Source organism: Mauremys reevesii, linkage group 1 (assembly GCF_016161935.1).
Source record: "Mauremys reevesii isolate NIE-2019 linkage group 1, ASM1616193v1, whole genome shotgun sequence".
NCBI lineage: Eukaryota > Metazoa > Chordata > Testudines > Geoemydidae > Mauremys > Mauremys reevesii.
The window spans coordinates 223,166,469-223,190,613 of record NC_052623.1 but is presented as its reverse complement, the minus strand read 5'-3'; the positions used below and the strand labels follow the sequence as shown (position 1 = coordinate 223,190,613).

The window sequence follows — 24,145 nt, the reverse complement described above, 5'->3', positions numbered from 1 at the left end:
CCCAACCTTCATGTGAATTGGCACAACTGTCGGATCCAGGTGAAACAACTCTGGAGGTCCCTTGTAAGCTCCCAATTCTTCAGAAAACACTTGAGAGAATTCATCAGTGATCTTTCTTATTTACTCTTTGTTGATGGCATAGATGCCCTGCATGTTGATTCCCAGCTGTGTGAACCAGTTCCTGTCTAAGATACTTTTATGTTGACATTCTGTGATGATGAGAGGCAATTGAAAGAGCCATAGAAAATATTCACATTACAGCTTCCGATTAGGTCAACATTTTGTCCATTATTGTCCTGAAGGCTGCACAATGGATTTGACAGCTTGGGAGGACAATGCAAGAAAAACTGACAGAATGTGTCTTCATTGACACTGCAGAACCAGAGTTGACTTCCATTTTGTACTCATGGTAATTGATAAGCACTGTTGCAAATGTTTCAGAACCTCAAGATTCTTTGTTGTGGATGGCTCTAAATGTAATAAAGCTTCTTGATATCATTGTTGAAGGAAGCATCAAGTATGTTTGATGCGTGAGGATGAGAATACTGGTCATTGTCCTTTTGTTTCATGCTTTTAACCTTTGATTGGCAGACTCTCTTGACGTGACCTTTCTTTTTGCAGAAATGGTGCTTCGTGCCTTTGAATTTCCAAGCAGAGTGTTGATGCTGTCTCCCTTAGCCTGGACAGATATGTAAGTGATTAATCTTGTCCAATGACATTAATGTGATTGAGTTCCCATTGTTCCACTGAGTTTGTCGACTACAATGATCTTTCTGATGGTGAAGTACAACATTCATGTTGGTTACCATCACACAAATTTCCTCAGTGTGCAATGATGCTGTTTCGGTGGCCTGAGAGACGATGAAAGTCAAATTTGGCTCCGCAAGGGGATGGCATTGAAGTGCTTTCTCCTGAACTCCACAGTCAAGGCGATCTCGCAGCATGTCGGTGAGAACTTTAGCAAAGTTACAATGTTTGACAATGCAATGCAGCTTGGCAATATAGGTGGCGATGCCCTCGTCAGCTCAATGATTTTGTTTATGAAATTGAAATCTCCAAACAGTGACAGATGGCAGAGGTGAGAAATGTGCCTTCAGCAAAGCTATGATTTTGTCGTATGTCTTGGTCTTGGGCAAAGACGGTGCAATGAGTGATCTTATAATGAATGTCAAATATCTTGGACCCACAGACTGTCAAGAGAACAGCCTGTTTTGGTTAGCAGTCACTGATCTTATTTGCTTCAAGATAATAAGAAAGTCTTTCTGAATAAGAATGCCATGATTCAGGGTGACTTATGTTAAAGTTTTCAATGTGTCCCAGCATAGTCATTTAAAGTCAAAGGCGAACAACATTGGTTCAGATGCCAAGGTGGCCCCTTCGAACTGGAATACTTGCCATTCATTTCTGAAATCACAATTTTCTACTGTGGTGGTTCTAGAATCCCGCTGCTTGTGTTTAATCTCCAATAGAATGCCATGCTCGTGGTCAGAAAAGTTAGGGGTTGTATTTGTGTGGTGAGGAACATGTGTAATCTCTCACAGTCAGCAGCAACAATGAACTCTTATATTTTGTGTATCAGGAAAAGGAAATCTACAGATGAAACTGGCCACTAGCAAAAAGGAAACTTCACTGAACGCCAAGCAAAGTCCTTTTCTTCTAGACAACAACTGGCCGGAACTAACAGCAGCACCCCTAGTGAGTGAATTCCCCTACGTAAAAATGTTCTCCTTTGCATACATAACATTCACCTACATTGTTTTAATTAAAACTTTCACCCAGCTCCAATCACAACCTCACATGGGGGTGAAGCTGCAGTGATTTAGCTCTGGGTCAGGACCTCAGAATGGAATGTGATTTTCATATTTGCTCCCCATTAAGATTGAGACACACAGACCTGAGCGACTGAACATCTCCTGCTTCTCTCTCATCAGGTTATAGTCAATCTCCTCGTACACAGCCTCAGAGAAGGGATCCAAGGGTCTTCTGGAGCCTGAAAAGAAAGGGCAGGTTTTGCACAGGGTCATAGAAACCAGAGATGGGAAACCCTGTAGGATCATCCAGCCCCTCCCCATGGGCCCAGTGCAGGACTGGTCCCTACAGCCCATTCCCACTGCTCTCTCCAGGCTCGATTTAAATGTGCCAGGTGATGGGGACAACATCCCTTTCCACAAATCTCTTTGAGGATGGCTCCAAAGGCTAGCTCACTGTCAGGAAGTTTCTTCACATTCAGACAAAATGTTTCTTCTTTAATCTTATCCCATTATTCCTGGTTATTGCCCTTTGGAGCATCTTAAATAATTCATCCTCCATGCTGGTGTTTACACCTATCTGCAAAATGGTGATAGTATTTTTTTTCTGTACAGTTTAAGACCAGAAGGGACCATTAGACCATCTAGTCTGAACCCCTGTATATATTTCACCCAGATACACCCATGTTTGAGCCCAAAGTCTTAGTTAGACTAAAGCATTTCAGTCCTCAGGATAACAAACTGTGTGTGTCACAGGCAGAGTACAGGAGGGACTGAGGTACCACTAATGCCCAGTGTCCATGCAATGGAAGGGAATTGATTAGGTGAGAGAGGTCAGATGATCCTGGAAGGCGATTCCTGATCTATGCTTCAGAGGAAGATGAAAATCCCCCAAGCTTCCTTTTTTGCCAACCTGACCTGCAAAAAATTCTTTCCTGACCCCAAATCTGGTGATCGGTTTGACCCTAAGCATGTGGAAAAGACACATCAGCTAGGTGTCTAATAAAGATTCTTCTCTGTACCATCACAGAGACTGTTCCCCCTCCCTTCCTTTCCCAGCTACAGAAATGAGCTCTGGGTCATGGCCCCTTCCTCCCTTCCCTGAGAACTGCTGATTAAGGGAACTTGTGACAACAAATTACTGCAAAGAAATGTATGTTCAAGGTAAAAATGTGTGTATAATATGCATAATGCTGTAATCAGTCAATCGGAGGGAGGGGGGTATAATCATAGTATGGGTGTTTCTGTTACTTAATAAGGGGTTTTGGATTGTTGTAGCAGATGTAGGCATTTACATACTAACTTAAATAAATAGCGTGAGCGGTAACTAATCCAGTGCTTACTCAACAACTGGGTCAAGGGGAACAAGTTCTGCAATAAAGAAGACCGGCTACTCAATCCGCCTCTGGGTCAGCTTGCTCATTCTTCTCTAACATTACAGACATTGCCCTAATGCTAAACTGTGACTGTTATGTGTATGTTAATGGCAATCCTGTTCTCTAGCTGCCTCCCAGGGTGCTGGGAACTAATATTTGTACAGTGTTTTATAGATGTAAAATCCTCTATAAGTGCCACTTATGAGTATAATACAGTAAAATGCTCCTTTCCAGCATTTCTCCTTCCTAAGATTCTGCTTTCCACTGGATTTCTCTCTACAGAACTATTTTTCCAGCTCTATTTTTGTACCCTTTTTTTGTCTGACAACTTTTCCAGTCCATGTAGGTCCCTTTCCATGTTGTCTCTCCTCACTGATATTGAGAACCCCTCCTGTGACAGATATTGCAGCCCCACACAGTATCTTTGGGAACCATTGTATGAAATCTGTGAATGGTTTAGGCATGATTGTGTTTTATGCCATGGCTGAGTGTTACCACAGGTCCTTCAGGAAGAAAAAACAATGGAGGATTATTGAGGTGAAACACTGAGATCGTAAACAATCCAGAGAGGTACCAGGCCTTGGGGTGATGTGCATGGACTGGTACAAACTGGGTTACCAGATACCAGGAGACAAAGAAAGATTTTTGGTAGAAAAGGCTGAGTTTAAACAAACTCAGGGCCTTCGTTTTCGATTCAGGAAATGAACAGGATCTTCTGCACACAGGAAGGCCAATGCTGAATATTTGAAGGGACATTGCTGTACCAACCAGGCTGCCCATGAGGAAAATGGGTGATTTCTGGTATGTTTAGTAAGTGTGGACGAATTTTGTATTTTGTGTGTGTTTTCTCTGTGAAGCTTTTATCCTACTAATAAGGTGAAGTGAGCTGAGAAAGAGTTGGGAGGTAATTTGTAACTGCTGGCAATACACTGCTCATAGCACACAGAGAGATAACACAGCATGGGGGCTGGCCTTTAAGCAGCCTGACTTATGGAGATATCACCGTGGAAGGCAGGGTGCTGTGCAGCCTTTAGATCCTGGTCAGCAGGAGATGGGACAGGGAGGTTCTACCCAGAGACAGGTGATGCCTGGAGCCTGAGGTGTGATTTGGCTCTCCTGGAGTGCACCACAGGGAGGGAGCGAGGGGGATACAGGTGCAGTTTCCCTTAAACTGTGATGCTCCCTAGCTAGTATCATCTCCAAATTCCATGGCTGGGCTGTTCCACTGCCAGACAGTTAATGAAATATTAAATGAGAGAGAAGTTAACAGGCATCCATGGCCACCCCACCCAGCCTGGTATCATCCCTCACCCTGACACCCTGCAGCCTCCTTCTATTGCAGAGGCATTTCACACAGTGTCACCAATCAGCACCCACCTCTGCGCTGTGCCCTGGAACTTCGCACCTGCACCCCCAGGATGATTAAGACCAGGCAGAGCAGGGCCCCCAGGATAATGCAGACGACCACGGGCACCGTGACTCTCCCACTGTCAGAGGACAGAGGACGGCGAGGGGGAGCTGGATGGAAATGAACAAGCAACAGAGAGAGATTATCCTGTGAGGGTCATGGGGAGGGGGGAGCATGGAGCTCCCCAGTCACTCATTGCACGGCCCAGGACAACAAGGTAATGGGCGGGGACACAGTCTGTGAACCATGGGGGCAGCTCACAGGCTGCTCTTTAAATCATTGGCCCTGCTCTGTCATGGAGACGGCAGACAGGAATCCTTTGCCCTCAGATGTCACAAGCCATGGAAAGGAGCTCCTTTCCCTCAGGCTGCAGCTTGCAGTTCCTCCTCTGTGACCCAGCACCAGGGGAATTTAACCCTTGATGGAGAAGGGGGATGGTTTACCTGGGGTATTTGGTGAATCTGTTGTCCGTGTCACACCTGCAAAGGGAAAGGGAGGAGAGTTGGAGCCTGGAGCGAGGGGGAAGTGACGTGTTTATTCCCGGGGGGAACCTCACCTCTGAGAGTCCCTGGTTGTCTCCAGCTGTCACCTCCACAAACTCCCTCACACAGCAAAGGGCCTGTTTGTTAGTGATTTAGGGCCCAAGTCCCTTTTGCTCTGTGCAGTGATGAGGGCGCTACTAACAGGGCCGGCTCCAGACTCCAGCGCGCTTGGGGTGGCATTTTGCCGGCAGGGCGGCAGGCGGCTCCGGCGGACCCTCCACAGTCATGCCTGTGTGTGCAATGCAGGTTCTAGTAGGGTTTAACAGTATTTCACATCACTAATACCAGTGTTTTATAAGTTGGCTGAAAGCCAAAATCTGGGTTATTGAATAATTAATTAGCTACTCAGTTGATACTCTGGATTTTGCAGTCTTTAAGGAGCTCCCTGCTGGCGGGTGTGTCTCTTTATGTAACTGGCAAGACAGTATCTGATTCTCTTCTAGCTCTCCCTGTGACAACGGCCCTGACCCCTCTACCCAGAGATTGCAATGGAAACAGACACCAGAACTTAAACTCACCCTCATTACTGCAGGAAACAACAAAAGAGGGAAAGTAATATAGAGAGGGGGCTGTATAGGACCTGCAGGTCTGAACTTCCCCACACAGAAAGGCAGTGTTGTCCAGTGGTTATGGTGCTGCATTCGGACTTAAAAGACTGGGGTTCTATTTTTGTTTCTGTAACAGATCTGCTGTGTGACTTGGGCAAGTTCCTTCTCCTCTCTGTCATCTGTTTCCCCTCCCACTCGTCTGGTCTATCTCGACTGTAAACTCTGTATGGCAGGGCCTCTCTCGATTTGTGTTTTGACAATGAGGCAATGAGGCCTTTGGGGATGTTAGGTGTTACCATAATATAAATAATACTTGAGACACAGATCTACCTGTGATTGTTATTCCTTGGAAGATGTATAACCAGAAAGGCACACTAATCATGTTCTTTAATGGGTAACACTTCCTGGCTCTTACCAGAGGCCTGAGCGAATGCTTATTAAGGCACCATGGGGGACCTTGGGACACTTCATCTCTCTGTGGCTCCATTCCCTGTCTGTAAAATGAGGGTAATAATGCTCTCCTGAAAGGCTCTGCTGCTGTGTGAGTGAGACTTGAGAGACCAAGATTCTGATCCCAGTAACAAGGATTGCAAAGGGCTTAGAATTTGTTCATGCTAATTAACCATTGAAACAATTTACCAAGGGATATGGGGAGTCTCCTTGATACAAAGTCATTAAATCAAGACTTGACTTATTTCTAACAGATCTGCTCTAGCTCCACTAAATGTACTGGCTTGATGCAGGAATTACTGGCTGATATTTTATGGCCTGTGATATGCAGGTCAGATTAGAAGATCCTAACAGTCTCTTCAGCCCTTAAAATCTGTGATTCCATGACTTCACTGGGTGTTGGATTAGGCCCTAATTGTGGTTGTGGTGAAATGTATGTCTTTGTAATAGCGATTTCCATGTTTGTTGTTAACAGGGGACATTACTATTTCTAGAACCTCAGATACCGAAAAGAAGTGTGTACCATTGCTGAGAATGTTATATACCTATAGCTATAGATTGATGTAATTGTTATATTTTGTTACTTTTCACTAGATCTTTTTATCAAAGTGAAAAGTAACAAAATATAATAATTATATCAAAATCTTTCAGTGAGCTAGACCTGACTGTTGAGTGTGTGTGTGTGTATATACACACATATATATATATGTTTGCTATTTACCTTCACAAGCAATATGGGTTTCTTCTCCTCTGCTACACGATTGTTGTTTCCAAGGGTCTGACGGGCATTGCCAAAGGGAGCTGTGCTGCTTATCGCACCGAACACCATCCACCCAGGTGGGGCCAGAGCCGCTTCCATGTGTAAACTCTTTCAAAAGTGTTCCTCTGTCTCCACAGTCCAAGTGTTTGCATATAAGTGCCACGGTGATGGCATCCATAGGACTGTTGCAAACACTGCCCCAAGTCCCACTGTAGAAAACCTCCAGTCGCCCAGCACAGTCTCTGCCATTCACCAGTCTCAGATCCGTGAATTCTAGGAGGAAATGCACAAGTTGGATGTGAAGTTTTCTGATTCTGAAACTCACTGGGCTTTAAAGGCTGAAATCCCAGAGATCACTAACAACCCTGCCTATTCTTCTACAGAAGAATCAGAGACATTCTTCTAGAGACCAGTGACAGGCCCATGAGCAATGAAATTATTATTTAAAAGACACCATTTACCAACAGTTGCAAACAGTGGTACCTAAAATTCAGAAATTAATTTGACATTTGCAGTAGCCCTTGGTATTAACTGTTGGCAATGCTGACTTTTTAATGGTGACCACTGCAAGTGGATAGGTAGCGGGGAGAGAGAGATAGAGAAAGGAAAAAGGAGATAAACTTTCTGACATCCTCAGCTCACTCCTCAGACACCCATATAGTTCATGAATTCCCCTGATTATCAGACCCATGGGAGAATTCAGAGAACAGACCTGAGCAGAGAACTCCGGCATCCTCTTTGTGTCTGCAGTTGTGCTGGCCCCAGCCCCTGGAAGGACAGTCCCAGAGATTGGATTCGTTCCCAGAGCAGTTCACATCATCCAGCCAGATCTGCCCAGATCCTTGCCCATAATGAGCAGAGACAGTTGCATTGATGGCGGGTCCACATCCCAGTTGCTTGCAAATGACATTGGAGTCTGACACATCCCAGGAATCATCACAGACTGTCCCCCAGCTGCCATTGTAATAAATCTCCACTCTTCCGGCACAGCGACCTGCCCCATTCACCAGTCTGATCCTCCTGCTCCCTGCAGGGATAGATCCCAGCTGTTAATGTGCAATATAATGATAACTAAACAGCTTCCATGCAAATCAATGATGATGCTACAGTGGCTGAGATACTGAAAAATGTGTGTCTTTAACAAGAAACATAAAGAGAATAAGTCAGTAAAATTAGGAAATGCTGAAGACTTTGTGAAGAAACTTCTGATAAAAGCATTTAAGGGGACAGGACCTAACCCCGAACCCTTAGTCATCTGAGTCATCCTTATGGAATAGCTCTTGAAAGCAAGAACTGTTAGTCAAGCTAAAGCTTTGTAGAATCAGATCCTACTTGGAAAACATGAACATTTTCAAACAGCTCTTCAATAAGCATTTTAAGGATGTTCAGGAAATTTCAGATTAACAAATTTACCCAAAATTCCAATTTCCTTTTACATTGTTACAGAGTTGGGAGGTTCCAGAAGCTTGGAGAAAATCAGACTTGTTAGGACCCATTTATTTTCCAAATAAAGGAAGAAAGGCAGGTGGATACTTGTACCTACAGTAAAGTCTCAGATACTTAGAGCTCTATTCTAATGCTGCTGAAGTCAACAGCAAAGCTCTCTGTAGCAGAGTGGATACCCACTCATGCCCTGAAGGGATTGAAATCAGCCCTGAAAGAGGGCTGCAGTGGTAAGAGCAGCCCTGGAGAGGGCTGCAGCTCTAAAAACTAGGCTGAGTGGGGAAACGGCTGCAGCTGGGCCCATGCCCCAATCTGGCCTCAGCTGGCCTGTATAAAAAGGCTGTGAGCCAGAGGCCTCTCTGCATTCAGAGGGAGAAGGGCCTGGCTGCAGGGAGCTTAACCTAGTGCCTAGATTGGAGTATGTCTGGGAAAGGCCAAGGGAGCTGGGGAGCTCTGGCCTAGGAAAGCCTCAGGGTGTAGGCCTAGGGTAAGTCAATGGGGCACTTGAGTTGCAGGAGGCAGCCCACGTAGTAGGCAAGGCAGAGGCAGCAGGTCCAGACCCCCCTTGCCTGTGATGAGTGGCTGATACATTACAGTCTGCCTCAGTGAACAGGGGCTAAGTGGTGATTGGCAGTAGCCAAGACTGAGATGAGGTGGGGATTAGAGGGTTGGGGGTTCCCCACAGAGGGGAGACCTAGAGGCAGAGTGTGGGGGTATTACCAGGGGGCAGCACCCCAGATAAAAGGGCACTGGGGTCCGGGAGGGACACGGGGCCAGCAGCAGTGGGACACCATCCTGCAAAGGATGCTCCAATGGCAGGATGAGCTAATTCCTGAGAAGACCAGCAGGAGGTGCTGCTGGGGTGAGTCCTGCTCACTTACACTCTCCCTGCCATAATGGGCCCTTACTGTGCAGTAGTTACCCTGCAACTGGAATGGGCATGAACAATGATTTCAGTGCAGCCATAGTACATTGCATGATATAGATGTTTATTTAAAAAAACTGTTATTTGAAGAAGGCCATTGTTTATTTAAACCCTCCCCAGAAAAGAATCATAAGAACACAAGAGCTGCCAGCCTGGGTCAGACCAGAATCCTGTCTCCAAAACTGGCCTTTGCCAGAGCTTCAGGCGGAATGTACATAAGAGGGCAATTATGGAGTCACCCCGTCCTCCACTCTTGGCTTCTGGCAGTCAGAGGCTTAGAGTTGCTCTGAGCATGGGGTTTTGTCCCTGACCACCTTAGCTAATAACCGTTGATGGACCGATCCTCCAGGAATTTATCCAGGTCTGTGTGAACCTATTTATACTTTTGTCCATCACAACATCCCATGGGTAGGCTGTGCATTGTGTGAAAGAGTTCTGCCTCTTGTTTGTATTAAACCTGCTGCCTATCAATTTCATCAGGTGACACCTGGGTTTGGTATTGTGCAAATGGGTAAATAACACTTCTCAGCCGACAGGTGTGGAGGAGCACGTGGTTCGGACATTCCTTAGGGGAGGAACTATTAGGGGAGAATCTCTATGTCCTAGTGAGGACAAGAGGATGGAAAATGATAAAATACAGGCAAGGTCTGATCAGAAACAGTCAAATAAAAAAGAGCCCCATTCAGTTACATCATGTAATGGCAGACAGCTAAAAGGAAACAAGTTTTTAAAGTGCTTATATCCCAGTGCTAGAAGTCTAAATAATAAAATAGGTGAACTAGAGTGCCTCATATTAAATGAGGATATTGATATAATAAGCATCACAGAAACTTGGTGGAATGAGGATAATCAATGGGATACAGGAATACCAGGGTACAAAATATATCGAAGGACAGAACAGGTCATGCTGGTGGGGGAGTGGCATTATATGTGGAAAAAGTGTAGAATCAAATGAAGTAAAAATAGTAAATGAATCAAACTGTACCATAGAATCTCTATGGATAGAAATTCCGTGCTCTAATAATAAGAATATAGCAGTAGGGATATATTACTGACCACCTGACCAGGATGGTGATAGTGACTGTGAAATGCTGAGGGAGATTAGAGAGGCTATTAAAATAAAAAAACTCAATAAAAAAATGGGGGATTTCAATTATCCCCATATTTACTGGGTACATGTCACCTCTGGAAGGGATAGAGAGATCAAGTTTCTTGACATCTTAAATGACTGCTTCTTGGAACAGCTGGTCCTGGAACCCACCAGAGGAGAGGCAATTCTTGATTTAGTCCTAAGTGGAGCACAGGATCTGGTCCAAGAGGTGAATATATCTGGACCACTTGGTAATAGTGACTATAATATAATTAAATTTAATATCCCTGTGGCAGGAAAAACACCACAGCAGCCCAACACTGTAGCATTTAATTTCAGAAAGGGGAACTACACAAAATGAAGGGGTTAGTTAAACAGAAATTGAAAAGTACAATGCCAAAAGTGAAATCTCTGCAAGCTGCATGGAAACTTTTTAAAGACACCATAATAGAGGTTCAACTTAAATATATACCTCAAATTAAAAAACATAGTAAGAGAACCAAAAAAGAGCCACCGTGGCTAAACAACAAAGTAAAAGAAGCAGCGAGAGGCAAAAAGGCATCCTTTAAAAAATGGAAGTTAAATCCTAGTGAGGAAAATAGAAAGGAGCATGAACACTGGCAAATGAAGTGTAAAAATACAACTATGAAGGCCAAAAAAGAATTTGAGAAGCAGTTAGCTAAGGACTCAAAAAGTAATAGCAAATTTTTTTAAGTACATCAGAAGCAGGAAGCCTGCTAAACAACCGGTGGGGCCACTGGATGATCAAGATGCTAAAGGAGCACTCAAGGACTATAAGGCCATTGCGGAGAAACTAAATGAATTCTTTGCATCGGTCTTCATGGCTGAGGATGTGAGGGAGATTCCCAAACCTGAGCCATTCTTTTGAGGTGACAGATCTAAGAAATTGTCCCAGATTGAGGTATCATAAGAGGAGATTTTGGACCAAATTGATGGATTAAAAAGCAATAAGTCGCCAGGACGAGACGGTATTCACCCAAGAGTTCTGAAGGAACTCAAATGTGAAATTGCAGAACTTCTAACTGTAGTCTGTAACCTATCATTTAAATCAGCTTCTGTACCAGATGACTGGATGGTAGCTAATGTGACATCAATTTTTTAAAAGGGCTCCAGAGGTGATCCCAGCAATTACAGGCCTGTAAGCCTGACTTCAATACTGGGCAAACTGGTTAAAACTATAATAAAGAACAATATTGTCCCATATAGATGAACATAATTTGTTGAGGGAGAGTCAACATTGTTTTAGTAAAGGGAAATCATGCCTCACCAATCTACTAGAATTAGAATCATAGACTTTAAGGTCAGTAGGGACCATTATGGTCATCTAGTCTGACCTCCTGATAAGAGGACAGAAAATATCATGTTCCATCTATATAAATCCATGGTTCGCCCACATTTTGAATACTGTGTGCAGATGATGTTGCTCCATCTCAAAAAACATATATTGGAATTGGAAAAGGTTCAGAAAAGGGCAACAAAAATGATTAGGAGTATGGAATGGGTTCCGTATGAAGAGAGATTAATAAGACTGGGACTTTTCAGCTAAGAAAAGAGATGGCTAAGGGGAGATATGATTGAGGTCCATAAAATCATGACTGGTATAGAGAAAGTAGATAAGGAAGTGTTGTTTACTACTTCTCATAACACAATAACTAGGGGTCACTAAATAGGCAGCAGGTTTAAAACAAAAGGAAGTATTTCTTCACACAACACATAGTCAACCTGTGGAACTCCTTGCCAAAGGATGTTGTGAAGGCCAAGACCATAACAGGGTTAAAAAAAGAACTAGATAAATTCATGGAGGGTAGGTCCATTGATGGCTATTAGCCAGGATGAGTAGAAATTGTGTCCCTAGCCTCTGTTTGCCAGAAGCTGGGAATGGGCGACAGGAGATGGGTCACTTGATGATTACCTGTTCTGTTCATTCCCTCTGGGGCACTTGGCATTGGCCAATGTCGGAAGACAAGATACTGGGCTAGAGGGATCTTTGGTGTGACCCAGTAGGGCCGTTCTTATGTTCTTATATTACTCACGTTCTCCACACTGTTCATTATTTTATAGACCTCTATAACATCACCCTTTTCTAAGCTAGACAGCCCTAATCTTTTCAGTCTCTCCTTGGACAGAAGCTATTCTGTACCCTTCAACATCCTTGTTGCCCTTCTCAGTACCTTTTCCAGTTCCACTATATCATTTCTGAGATGGGGTGACAAGAACTTGACACAGTATTCAAGGTATAGGTGGACCACAGATTTACATAGAGGCATTGTGATATTTTCTGTCTAATTTTCTATCCCTTTCCTAATAGTTCCTAATATACTGTTAGCCATTTTGATCATTGCTGAACATTGAGCAGCAGTTTTCAGAGAATTATTCACAGTGACTCCAAGATCTTTCTTTTGTGGTAACAGCTAATTTAGAATCCATCATCATATATGTAGGATTATTTTTTCTAATGTGCTTTGGTTTGCACTTATTAACACTGAACTTCACCCGCCATTTTGTTGGCCAGTCACGCAGTATTGTGAGATCCCTCTGTAACCCCTCATAGCTTGCTTTGCACTTAACTATCTTGAATAATATTGTATCATCTACAAACTTTGCCACTTCACTGTTCACACCCTTTTCCAGATCATTTATGAATACGTTGAACAGCACAGCTACCAGTACAGATCCTTGGAGGAGCCATTGTTCGTGTCTCTCCATTGCAAAAACTGACCATTTATTCCTACCCTTTGTTTCCAATATTTCAACCAGTTACTAAGCCATGAGAGGACCTTCCCTCTTACCTACCCCATGGCTGCTTAACTTCCCTAAGAGCCTTGATGAGCGACCCTGTCAAAGGTTTTCTGAAAATCCAAGTACACTGTATCAACTGGATCACCCTTGTCCACATTCATTGACTCCCTCAGAGAATTCTAATAGACTGGGGAGGCTTCCCTTTACAAAAGCTGTTTTGATTCTTCCCCATCAAATCACATTTATCTATGGGTCTGATAATTTGGTTTTTTACTGTAGTTTATACCATTTGCCTGGTGCTGACAGTAGGGTCATCGGCCTGTAACTACCAGGATCTCCTCCAGAGCCCTTTTTAAAAATCAGTGTTACATTAGTTACCTTCCTCTCATCTGATTCAGAAGGTGATTTCAGTGATAGATTACATACATATGGGGGAGAGCCAACTCAGTGGTTTGAGCATTGGCCTGCTAAACTGAGGGTTGTAAGTTCCATCTTTGAGGGGGCCTATTAGGGATCTGGGGCAAAATCAGTACTTAGTCCTGCTAGTGAAAGCAGGGGGCTGGACTCAATGACCTTTTGGGGTCCCTTCCAGTTCTCCATATATTTACTACAGTTAGTAGTTTTGCAATTTCATATTTGAGTTTCTTCAGGACTCTTGGGTGAATACCATCTGGTCCTGGTGACATATTACTGTTTAGTTTATCAATTTGTCTAAAATATTATCTTATTACATGCCAGTTTTGACAGTACTTTAGATTTGTCTCCCAAAAAGGTTAGCTCTGGTGTGGGGATCTCCCCCACATATTCTGCAGTGAAGGCTGATGCAAACAATTCCTTTAGCTTCTTAAAATGGCCTTGTCTTCCTTGAGTGGTCCTTTAATACCTTTGTCATCTAGTGGCCCCACAGTCTGTTTGACAGGCTTCCTGCTTGTTATGTACTTAAAACAATTTTTACAAGTAGTATTTTGTGTCTTTAGCAATCTGCTACAATAGTGATGTACAATCAATAGCAATACATATATCATCATAGAATCCTCAATTCCTTTTTCTTTTCAGTGAAGCAAAATTACAGTATGTACTCTTAAGATTAGGACATAACAATACCACTTTATAACAATAAGTTTTACTTAATTGCCAAGAGAAATATGGTTATATATGACTTCATTTTCCTCTTAATAATAATAATAAGAAGAATTTAATTCTGATATAGCACAGTTCATCGGTAGGTCTCAAAGCACTCTACAAAGGAAGTCAGTGTCATTATCCCCATATTACAGATGGGGAAACTGAGGCACATAGAGGTGAATGACTTGCTAGAGGTCACCAGCAGGTGAGTGGCAAAGCTGGGAGGAGACCCCAAGTCTCTTGAGTCCTGTTCCAGTGCTCTGTGAAATAGGCCACATTGCCTCCCCCTCTCTTCTTTTTTGATTCTGGATGCCCCATTATTGAAGAGTTCAAGATTAAGAAGCCACTGTATTTACTGACTTGCTCAGAAAATTCTCTCTTCTGGCCAACAAATGTTTGGATGGAAATCAATATTTTTCATTGTAAGAATTTTCCATTATTTAAAAAAACAAAAACACCTGATTGTTTTTATGGTGAAGGTGGGCGCAGGATAGAGGTTACTGCTGTGTACCCCAAACTTTGATTCATGCATGTTGGGGTAGGGTAGAGGTGTTAGTACCATTATACAAGGCACTGGTGAGACCTCATCTGGAATATTGTGTGCAGTTCTGGTCTCTCATGTTTAAGAAGGATGAATTCATACTGGAAGAGATACAGAGAAGACCTACTAGGATGATCCGAGGAATGGAAAACCTGTCTTATGGAAGTAGACTGAAAGAGGTTGGCTTGTTTAGCCTAACCAAAAGAAGGCTGAGGGGAGATATGATTGCTCTTTATAAATATATCAGAGGGATAAATATCAGGGAGGGAGAGGAATTATTTAAGCTTAGTATCAATGTGGACACAAGAACAAATGGATATAAACTGGACATTAGGAAGTTTAGACTTGAAATTAGACGAAGGTTTTTAACCATTAGAGAAGTGAAGTTCTGGAACAGCCTTCCAAAGGGAGTAGTGGGGGCAAAAGACATATCTGGCTTCAAGACTAAGCTTGATAAGTTTATGGAGGGGATGGTATGATGGGATAGCCTAATTTTGGCAATTAATTGATCTTTGATTATTAGCAGGTAAATATGCCCAATGGTCTGTGATGGGATGTTAGATGGGTTGGGATCTAAGTTACTACAGAGAATTCTTTCCTGGGTGTTGGCTGGTGAGTCTTGCCCACATGCTCAGGGTTTAACTGATTGCCATATTTGGGGTCGGGAAGGAATTTTCCTCCAGGGCAGATTGGCAGAGGCCCTGGAGGTTTTTCACCTTCCTCTGCAGCATGGAGCACGGGTCACTTGCTGGAGGATTCTCTGTACCTTGAGGTCTTTAAATCACGATTTGAGGACTTTAGTAACTCAGACATAGGTTAGGGGTTTGCCACAGGAGTGGGTGGGTGAGATTCTGTGGCATGCATTGTGCAGGAGGTTAGACTAAGATGATCATAATGGTCCCTTCTGACCTTAAAGTTCTGTGTACCCTGAACTGTGACTTATGATTTGACTTTTAAGATGGTGTCACAGTGTTGGAGGGAACAGGCAGCTCTGTCATGCAGGTGGATATGGTCACAAGTCGGATGGCTGCCAGCCATTAAAGCTGGATGGGGCTGACTGCAGGACAACAGAGCAATCCTCATGAGGATGTTCTCCTGGTTGGCCAACCTGGAAAACTAGTCTGAAGCAGCAAGAAGACTTCACCTGGCCCTGTAACACAGACCACTGACCAATATGGTAATTGAGCCCAGACACACACAGGGAGGGTGGGGACTTCCAGAAAAAGCAGCTTCACAGAGAAAGGGGAGCAGAGTGGAGCAGACAAACTGAGCCCCAGCTGGGTCTCATGAGCACCTTGGTTCTGACAAGAACACAGGCTCATTCTGTTCTTTTCCTGTTACTCCCAGGAAAGCTCGGCTCACTTAATGTGCAGTGAAGCAGAGATTAGATGAGCTGTAACACAAGTATGGGATGTTCGTTGTTTTAAACCCCTTTTGCACTAATACATTGTTCCAGCTGCTGAATAAAGTGCTTTGTTCTGAGTACACTGTAGGTCACTATCACGGGACACAAGTTCCCCAGGGGAAGAAATGCTGGTGCCTGAAACCCAGTCAGACCTGCAAGGTGCTAAGTGGTTGGTTTGCACAGGGTAGTGTAACCAGACCAGGCCTGACAGAGGAGGAATCTCGAGATTCCACCCCATGACAGGCCATGGCAAACGGACCAAGGCCTGATGTGGGTGCACATAGAGACACCAGAAAAGGGAGAGACATGCAGCTAACCCTGTAACCGTGACAATGTTCAGTGAAAATAAAAAAAAGTTTGTGAAAATTTCCATAACAGAGAAACAGTTTTACATCTGAAAAAGTTTTGATTAAAAACTCAAGACAGCGAGGTTGCTGCAGTGCATTAACCTATTCTGTGGTTATGCTTTTGTCTGTACGTAATACTATATTTTTACAATAAATGGGTCACAGTTTGATCCTCAGATCCACATATTTTCAAGATCTGATGAGATCACAGAACAAGGTGAGATATTTACAGGTCATAGGACAGATCGTGTTCCAATTGAACAAGGACAGGATGTTTGCAAGATGTCATGGTAAGTCACCTGAGCAAACGACGCCGACATCCTCAGCAATTCCTGGCTGCTCTGTCTCAGATGTGGAGATGATGCAGAGCGTCAGATTAGTCTCATTTCCTGCACACTGGACCCTTCTCAGCCCCACGGGGCCTGTTCCTTGCTCGGTCTTAGGGGGGTTATAAGCTTTCTCAGCGACTCCGCACTCGAGCTGCCTGCACACCACGTTGGCATCATTCATGTCCCACTGGTCATCCAGCACTCTGCCCCACGCACCATGGAGGGAAATCTCAACTCTCCCGTCGCACCGGCTCTCTCCATTCAGCAGTCTGAGTGATTCTGAACGACCTGGGATCAGGAGAGATAGGCAATTCATTGAATAACACTCCCTGTTATACATTAGAAATAATGCATAGTATGCAAGAAATTATGGAAAGTTTCTAACTAAGAGGGTTTTAATACAGTGATTGATGTGTATCACAGGGTTAAAAGGAGTAACCTCTGCAGAAGGTAGTCTTCTTTTTTAATGTCTAAGTGTAGGGTGCTCTAAGGATTGTAACACCCAGTTGGACAGAGGGGCTTGTTAGCATATCCTGAGAGATGGTAGGCTCGCAGCTACACTCTATTTTTAGTGTGCCAGTGTCCATGAGCTGAGAATGACATGCCCAGCAAAAAGTGTAGACATACCTGTGGCCCAGCGAGTCCCCCAGTGGCAACCTTAACTCCATACCACAACTCTGCTCTGGCCTGACACACTCGTTGTCCCAACTCACAGTGTCAAAATGTGCATCTAAAAGGTGTTGTGTAAGGTGTTATACAAACTGGTATCTCGCTGGTCATTAATATTGTTGTGTGGTGCATGAACAGGTAGGGTTGCCAAGTTTTCAATTGCACAAAACAACACCTTTGCCTTGCCCCTCTCCTTCTATGAGGCCCCGCCCCCACTCACTCCAGCCCCCCTCCCCCCATCACTCGCTCTCCCCCATCCTCACTCACTTTCACTGGGTTGGGGTAGGTGGTTGGGGTGTGGGCTCCATCTGGGGGTGCAGGATCTGGCATGCAGTGGGGGATGAGGAGTTTGGGATGCAGGAAGGGGCTCCGGGCTGGGGCCAAGGGGGTTGGGGTTTGGGAGGGGGGTGCAGGCTCTGGCTGAGGGTGTGGGCTCTAGGGTGGAGCCAGGAATGAGGGATTTGGGATGTAGTAGGGGCTTAGGGCTGGGGCAGGAAGTTGGGGTACAGGAGGTGGTTCGGGGTGCAGGAGGGAGTTTGGGTGCAGGAGGGCACTGAGGCCTGGGGCAGGGGATAGGGGTGAAGGTGTGGGTGTGAACTCTGGTAGGGAGTTTGGGTGTGGGATGGGGCTCAGGGCTTGGGTAGGAGATTGGGGTGCAGGTTCCAGGAGAGAGTTTGGGTGCAGGAGGGGGCTCAGGGCTGTGATAGGGGGCTGGGGCGTGGGCTCTGGGATGGAGTTAGGGTGAAGGAGGGGGCTCAGGTCTGGGCCAGGGGATTGAGGTGGGGGTAGGGGTGAGGTCTGGGAGGGAATTAGGGTGCAGGAGGGGGTTATGACCTGGGGCAGGAAGTTGGGGTGCAGGTGGGGGTTTGGGGTGCCGGCTCTGGCCAAGCAGCGCTTACCTAAGGCTGCTCCCAATCATTGAGGCAATGAGGCTAAGGCAGGCTCCCTTCTTGCCCTGACTCTGTGCTGCTCCCCGAAGCGGCCGGCATGTCCGGTCCCTAGTCAAAGGCAAGGCCAGGTGGCTCTGTGCGGTGTGCACCGCCCACCCCCGCAACTCCCATTGGCTGCAGTTCCTGGCCAATCGCAGCTGCGGAGCCAGTGCTCGGGGTGGAGACAGCTCATGCAGCTTCCCTGGCCACCCCTGCACCTAGGGGCTGCAGGGACATGGAGCTGCACAGAGCCAGGGCAGGCAGGGAGCCTGCCTTAGCCCTGCTGCGCCACCGACCGGACTTTTAACGGCTTGGTCAGCAATGCTGGAGCTGCAGGTTTCCTTTTCAACTGGACGTTCCAGCTGAAAACTGGACGCCTGGCAGGGTTTAAAGAACGATAGCTGTGTGCTGGAAATATGTTCCTAAAATGTGTGCCTAAGCCCAGCTGTTCTAAACAAAGGGCTGTTGTTTCATGGGCTTGACCATGTCTCCATTGTAAATTAACCAAGGTGAGAGCAAAGACAAAGAAAAGCCCATTTAAATGTAAGGTAAACAAAGCCAGCAGGCAAGTAAGTGGGGGACGATGACCACTTAACAATCTTGATGGAGACCAGATTGATCCATGTCCTTCTTGCCCCTTCAAACAGGGTGAATGAACTTTGGGAAGATACGAGCAGAGGCAAAAAGCCATTTCGTTATCCATCACCTAGGAGACAAAGGGGGAGCAGCACCCTTTGAGCTCAGGAAAAGTGGATCCTCTTGACTTGGAACCCAAGAGTAGCTGGAACTGACTCTAGGTGAGAAATCTGCTTAGACAGAGACAATAACTTGTTGGAGTTAAGTTTTAGTCACTAGAAAGCATGTTTTGTTTTACTTGTAACTATACCTGTATCTTCCATTGTTAATTATTATACCTTAAATATCTGTTCTTTGTTAATAGACTCACTCTAGTTTTATTACAAAACCACTGCAGTGTTGTGTATGAAACTGAAGGGTAAAATCCTCAGCCAAACTAGCAGGCTGCTGTCTCTTTGGAGGCAGTGCCCTTGATAACTTCTGTGAGTATCCAGTGAGAGGGACTGACCGCAGCCGAATGATGTCTCTGGGGAACTCGGGCACTGGGGTTCATTGATGGTTCCCTGTAAGGCGAGGTTTGGACTGGCAGAATCTGGAGGAGTTGCTAGCCGGGCAGGCGAGCTGGTGTGGCAGGGAGCTGAGAATAGCTGAACAGCAGCAAAGCTCTCACTTGCTGAGGCAGAGCAGTAACCGTGTCTGACAATTCTGAGTGACCTGAGCAAGGCCTCACATCCCCTCACTTTCACCATCTGTAAAAAGGAGATGGTGATGATACCCACCTACTGCCCAGGAGCTTTGTGAGGATTAATTAATGTCTGGACAGTACTTTGAACATATCAAGTGCTACAGAATCAGGCCCTGGGGAGTCTCCAGTTAGTGACCCATCACCCCAAGTTAGTGGAGACTTTTAAAATTTTGGCTTTAATCACCAGAGGTAAAACTTTCAAAAATGCCTGAATGACCAAGAACCTAAGTCCCTTTCGCAAATGGGACTGAAGCAAAGAGATGTTGAAGTCCCCATGGTACTGGGGCTCATAAGTGACTTATGCAAATGGCAGTTAAGTCCCTAAATCACTTGGTGCTTTTGAAAATGTTACCATGGGCACCATCCACCCAGTGCAGTGAATGATGCAGGAGCTGAGTGGAACAAATAGTATGTGTGCCTGCAATTAGACTGTATCATAGTGTATATGCATAAGGAGGCAGGGAGAATTAGCAATGTACAGACAACCTTACCACTGGTATTTCCTAACTTTTGAATATTTGACGTTCACTAAATAACATTATCCTTCTCTCTCTCTCTCTCTCTCTCTTTTTTTTTTTTGTATGTAAGGTAAATATTAGAGCTTGATGAAACCCCAATTTTTTTCCTGTGAAGTATTTTTCAAATGAAAAATTTCAGTTTTTCTCTGGATTTCTGAAGAAGAACCAAGATTTTAACCTTTAAAAACAGAATGAGAATTATTGTTCAGATTCTAACTAAAATGTTGTTTCATTTCAACTTCTGGAAACAAAAACTTAGTTTTCCATTTCCATTTTACAGTTTACAGATTCTCCCCATTTCTCCCCCTTTTTATCCCCCCACCCCTGCGCCCACCCATTTTTCCCACTGGAAAGGTGTGATTTTTTTTTAAGTGAGAGAAAGTGCTACATTCTTTGTGTCATGCTATCAAAAATATCCTCAGGGAAATTGTTATTTTCAGCAGTTTATAATGCAGCCAAAATGGAAGAAATTTCACTGAAGTAAGGGGAGGTGCTCTCTTGGCCCCAGCACTGACCCCTTGCTGAATTGCAAAGGCCTGCTGCAACCAATGAAGGCACGAGGGCTTCTGCAGAAGGTGGAGAGAATATTTTATAATAGAAAGTGTGAAGCAACCTCGATGTAGGGGTCTGCTCCCCCAGTAACTACCAGAGTAATGATTTGAAGAAGGATGGGGACAGTGAGTTGGTGACATTTATGAAACTCTAAGGACAAATTCTGTCCCTGCTTTACTGTCCTGCATAAGCACATCTTTGCTGAAACTCTTCCTGGAGAATCCAGGGCTTTCCTAGGTCATAACTATTCTTTTGTGATAATATTTATTTTACTTTTACTTGTAATATTTTAATTATTATTATAAGAACATAAGAACATAAGAAAGGCCGTACCGGGTCAGACCAAAGGTCCATCTAGCCCAGTATCTGTCTACCGACAGTGGCCAATGCCAGGTGCCCCAGAGGGAGTGAATCTAACAGGCAATGATCAAGTGATCTCTCTCCTGCCATCCATCTCCATCTTCTGACGAACAGAGGCTAGGGACACCATTCTTACCCATTCTGGCTAATAGCCATTTATGGACTTAGCCACCATGAATTTATCCAGTCCCCTTTTAAACATTGTTATAGTCCTAGACTTCACAACCTCCTCAGGTAAGGAGTTCCACAAGTTGACTGTGTGCTGCGTGAAGAAGAATTTCCTTTTATTTGTTTTAAACCTGCTGCCTATTAATTTCATTTGGTGATCCCTAGTTCTTGTATTATGGGAATAAGTAAATAACTTTTCCTTATCCACTTTCTCAACATCACTCATGATTTTATATACCTCTATCATGTCCCCCCTTAGTCTTCTCTTTTCCAAGCTGAAGAGTCCTAGCCTCTTTAATCTTTCCTCGTATGGGACCCTCTCTAAACCCCTAATCATTTTAGTTGCCCTTTTCTGAACCTTTTCTAGTGCTAGAATATCTTTTTTGAGGTGAGGAGACCACATCTGTACACAGTATTCGAGATGTGGGCGTACCATGGATTTATATAAGGGCAATAATATATTCTCAGTCTTATTCTCTATCCCCTTTTTAATGATTCCTAACATCCTGTTTGCTTTTTTGACCGCCACTGCACACTGCGTGGACATCTTCAGAGAACTATCCACGATGACGCCAATCCTGACTCATTGTAGCTAAATTAGCCCCCATCATGTTGTATGTATAGTTGGGGTTATTTTTTCCAATGTGCATTACTTTACATTTATCCACATTAAATTTCATTTGCCATTTTGTTACCCAATCACTTAGTTTTGTGAGATCTTTTTGAAGTTCTTCACAATCTGCTTTGGTCTTAACTATCTTGAGAAGTTTAGTATCATCTGCAAACTTGGCCACCTCACTGTTTACCCCTTTCTCCAGATCATTTATGAATAAATTGAATAGGATTGGTCCGAGGACTGACCCTTGGGAAACACCATTAGTTACCCCTCTCCATTCTGAGAATTTACCATTAATTCCTACCCTTTGTTCCCTGTCCTTTAACCAGTTCTCAGTCCATGAAAGGACCTTCCCTTTTATCCCATGACAGCTTAATTTACGTAAGAGCCTTTGGTGAGGGACCTTGTCAAAGGCTTTCTGGAAATCCAAGTACACTATGTCCACCGGATCCCCCTTGTCCACATGTTTGTTGACCCCTTCAAAGAATTCTAATAGATTAGTAAGACACGATTTCCCTTTACAGAAACCATGTTGACTATTGCTCAAGAGTTTATGTTTTTCTATGTGTCTGACAATTTTATTCTTTACTATTGTTTCAACTAATTTGCCCGGTACCGATGTTAGACTTACCAGTCTGTAATTGCCGGGATCACCCCTAGAGCCCTTTTTAAATATTGGCGTTACATTAGCTAACTTCCAGTCATTGGGTACCGAAGCCGATTTAAAGGACAGGTTACAAACCTTAGTTAATAGTTCCGCAACTTCACATTTGAATTCTTTCAGAACTCTTGGGTGAATGCCATCTGGTCCCGGTGACTTGTTAATGTTGAGTTTATCAATTAATTCCAAAACCTCCTCTAGTGACACTTCAATCTGTGACAGTTCCTCAGATTTGTCACCTACAAAAGCCAGCTCAGGTTTGGGAATCTCCCTAACATCCTCAGCCGTGAAGACTGAAGCAAAGAATCCATTTAGTTTCTCCGCAATGACTTTATCGTCTTTAAGCGCTCCTTTTGTATTTTGATCATCAAGGGGCCCCACTGGTTGTTTAGCAGGCTTCCTGCTTCTGATGTACTTAAAAATATTTTGTTATTACCTTTGGAGTTTTTGGCTAGCCGTTCTTCAAACTCCTCTTTGGCTTTTCTTATTACATTCTTGCATTTAAGTTGGCAGTGTTTGTGCTCCTTTCTATTTGCCTCACTAGGATTTGACTTCCACTTTTTAAAGGAAGTCTTTTTATCTCTCACTGCTTCTTTTACATGGTTGTTAAGCCACGGTGGCTCTTTTTTAGTTCTTTTACTGTTTTTCTTAATTTGGGGTATACATTGAAGTTGGGCCTCTATTATGGTGTCTTTAAAAAGGGCCCATGCAACTTGCAGGGATTTCACTTTAGTCACTGTACCTTTTAACTTTTGTCTAACTAACCCCCTCATTTTTGTATAGTTCCCCCTTTTGAAATTAAATGCCACAGTGTTGGGCAGTTGTGTTCTTCCCACCACAGGGATGTTGAATGCTATTGTATTATGGTCACTATTTCCAAGCGGTCCTGCTATAGTTACCTCTTGGACCAGCTCCTGCGCTCCACTCAGGATTAAATCTAGAGTTGCCTCTCCCCTTGTGGGTTCCCGTACCAGCTGCTCCATGAAGCAGTCATTTAAAGTATCGAGAAATTTTATCTCTGCATTTCGTCCTGAAGTGAAATGTTCCCAGTCAATATGGTGATAATTGAAATCCCCCACTATTATTGTGTTTTTAATTTTGATAGCCTCTCTAATTTCCCTTAGCATTTCATCATAACTATTATTGTCCTGGTCAGGTGGTCGATAATAGATCCCTAATGTTATATTTTTACTACAGCATGAAATTTCTATCCATAGAGACTCTATGGAACATGTGGATTCGCTTATGATTTTTACTTTATTTGAATCTACACTTTCTTTCACATATAGTGCCACTCCTCCCCCTGCACAACCTGTTCTGTCCTTCCGATATATTTTGTACCCCGGAATGATTGTGTCCCATTGGTTGCTCTCAGTGCACCAGGTTTCTGTGATGCCTATTATATCTATATCCTCCTTTATCACAAGGCACTCTAGTTCACCCATCTTATTATTTAGACTTCTGGCATTTGTGTACAAGCACTTTAAAAACTTGTCCCTCTTTATTAGCCTGCCTTTTTCTGATGTGCCAGATTCTTTTTTATGTGACTGTTTA

General features: G+C 44.0%; 1 protein-coding gene across 1 annotated transcript; it reads right to left on the bottom strand.

The window, feature by feature from the left end:
* Positions 1-288: 288 nt before the first annotated feature.
* On the bottom strand, positions 289-17,075 carry LOC120371673 (antigen WC1.1-like). The gene is made up of 5 exons (XM_039487746.1): positions 16,768-17,075; positions 7,545-7,859; positions 6,794-7,105; positions 1,895-1,990; positions 289-323 (listed from the first exon to the last, which is right to left on the bottom strand). Exons 1-5 carry the CDS (start codon positions 16,976-16,978, stop codon positions 289-291), a joined length of 969 nt encoding a protein of 322 aa, XP_039343680.1. The 5' UTR covers positions 16,979-17,075.
* Between the last annotated feature and the right edge of the window lie 7,070 nt (positions 17,076-24,145).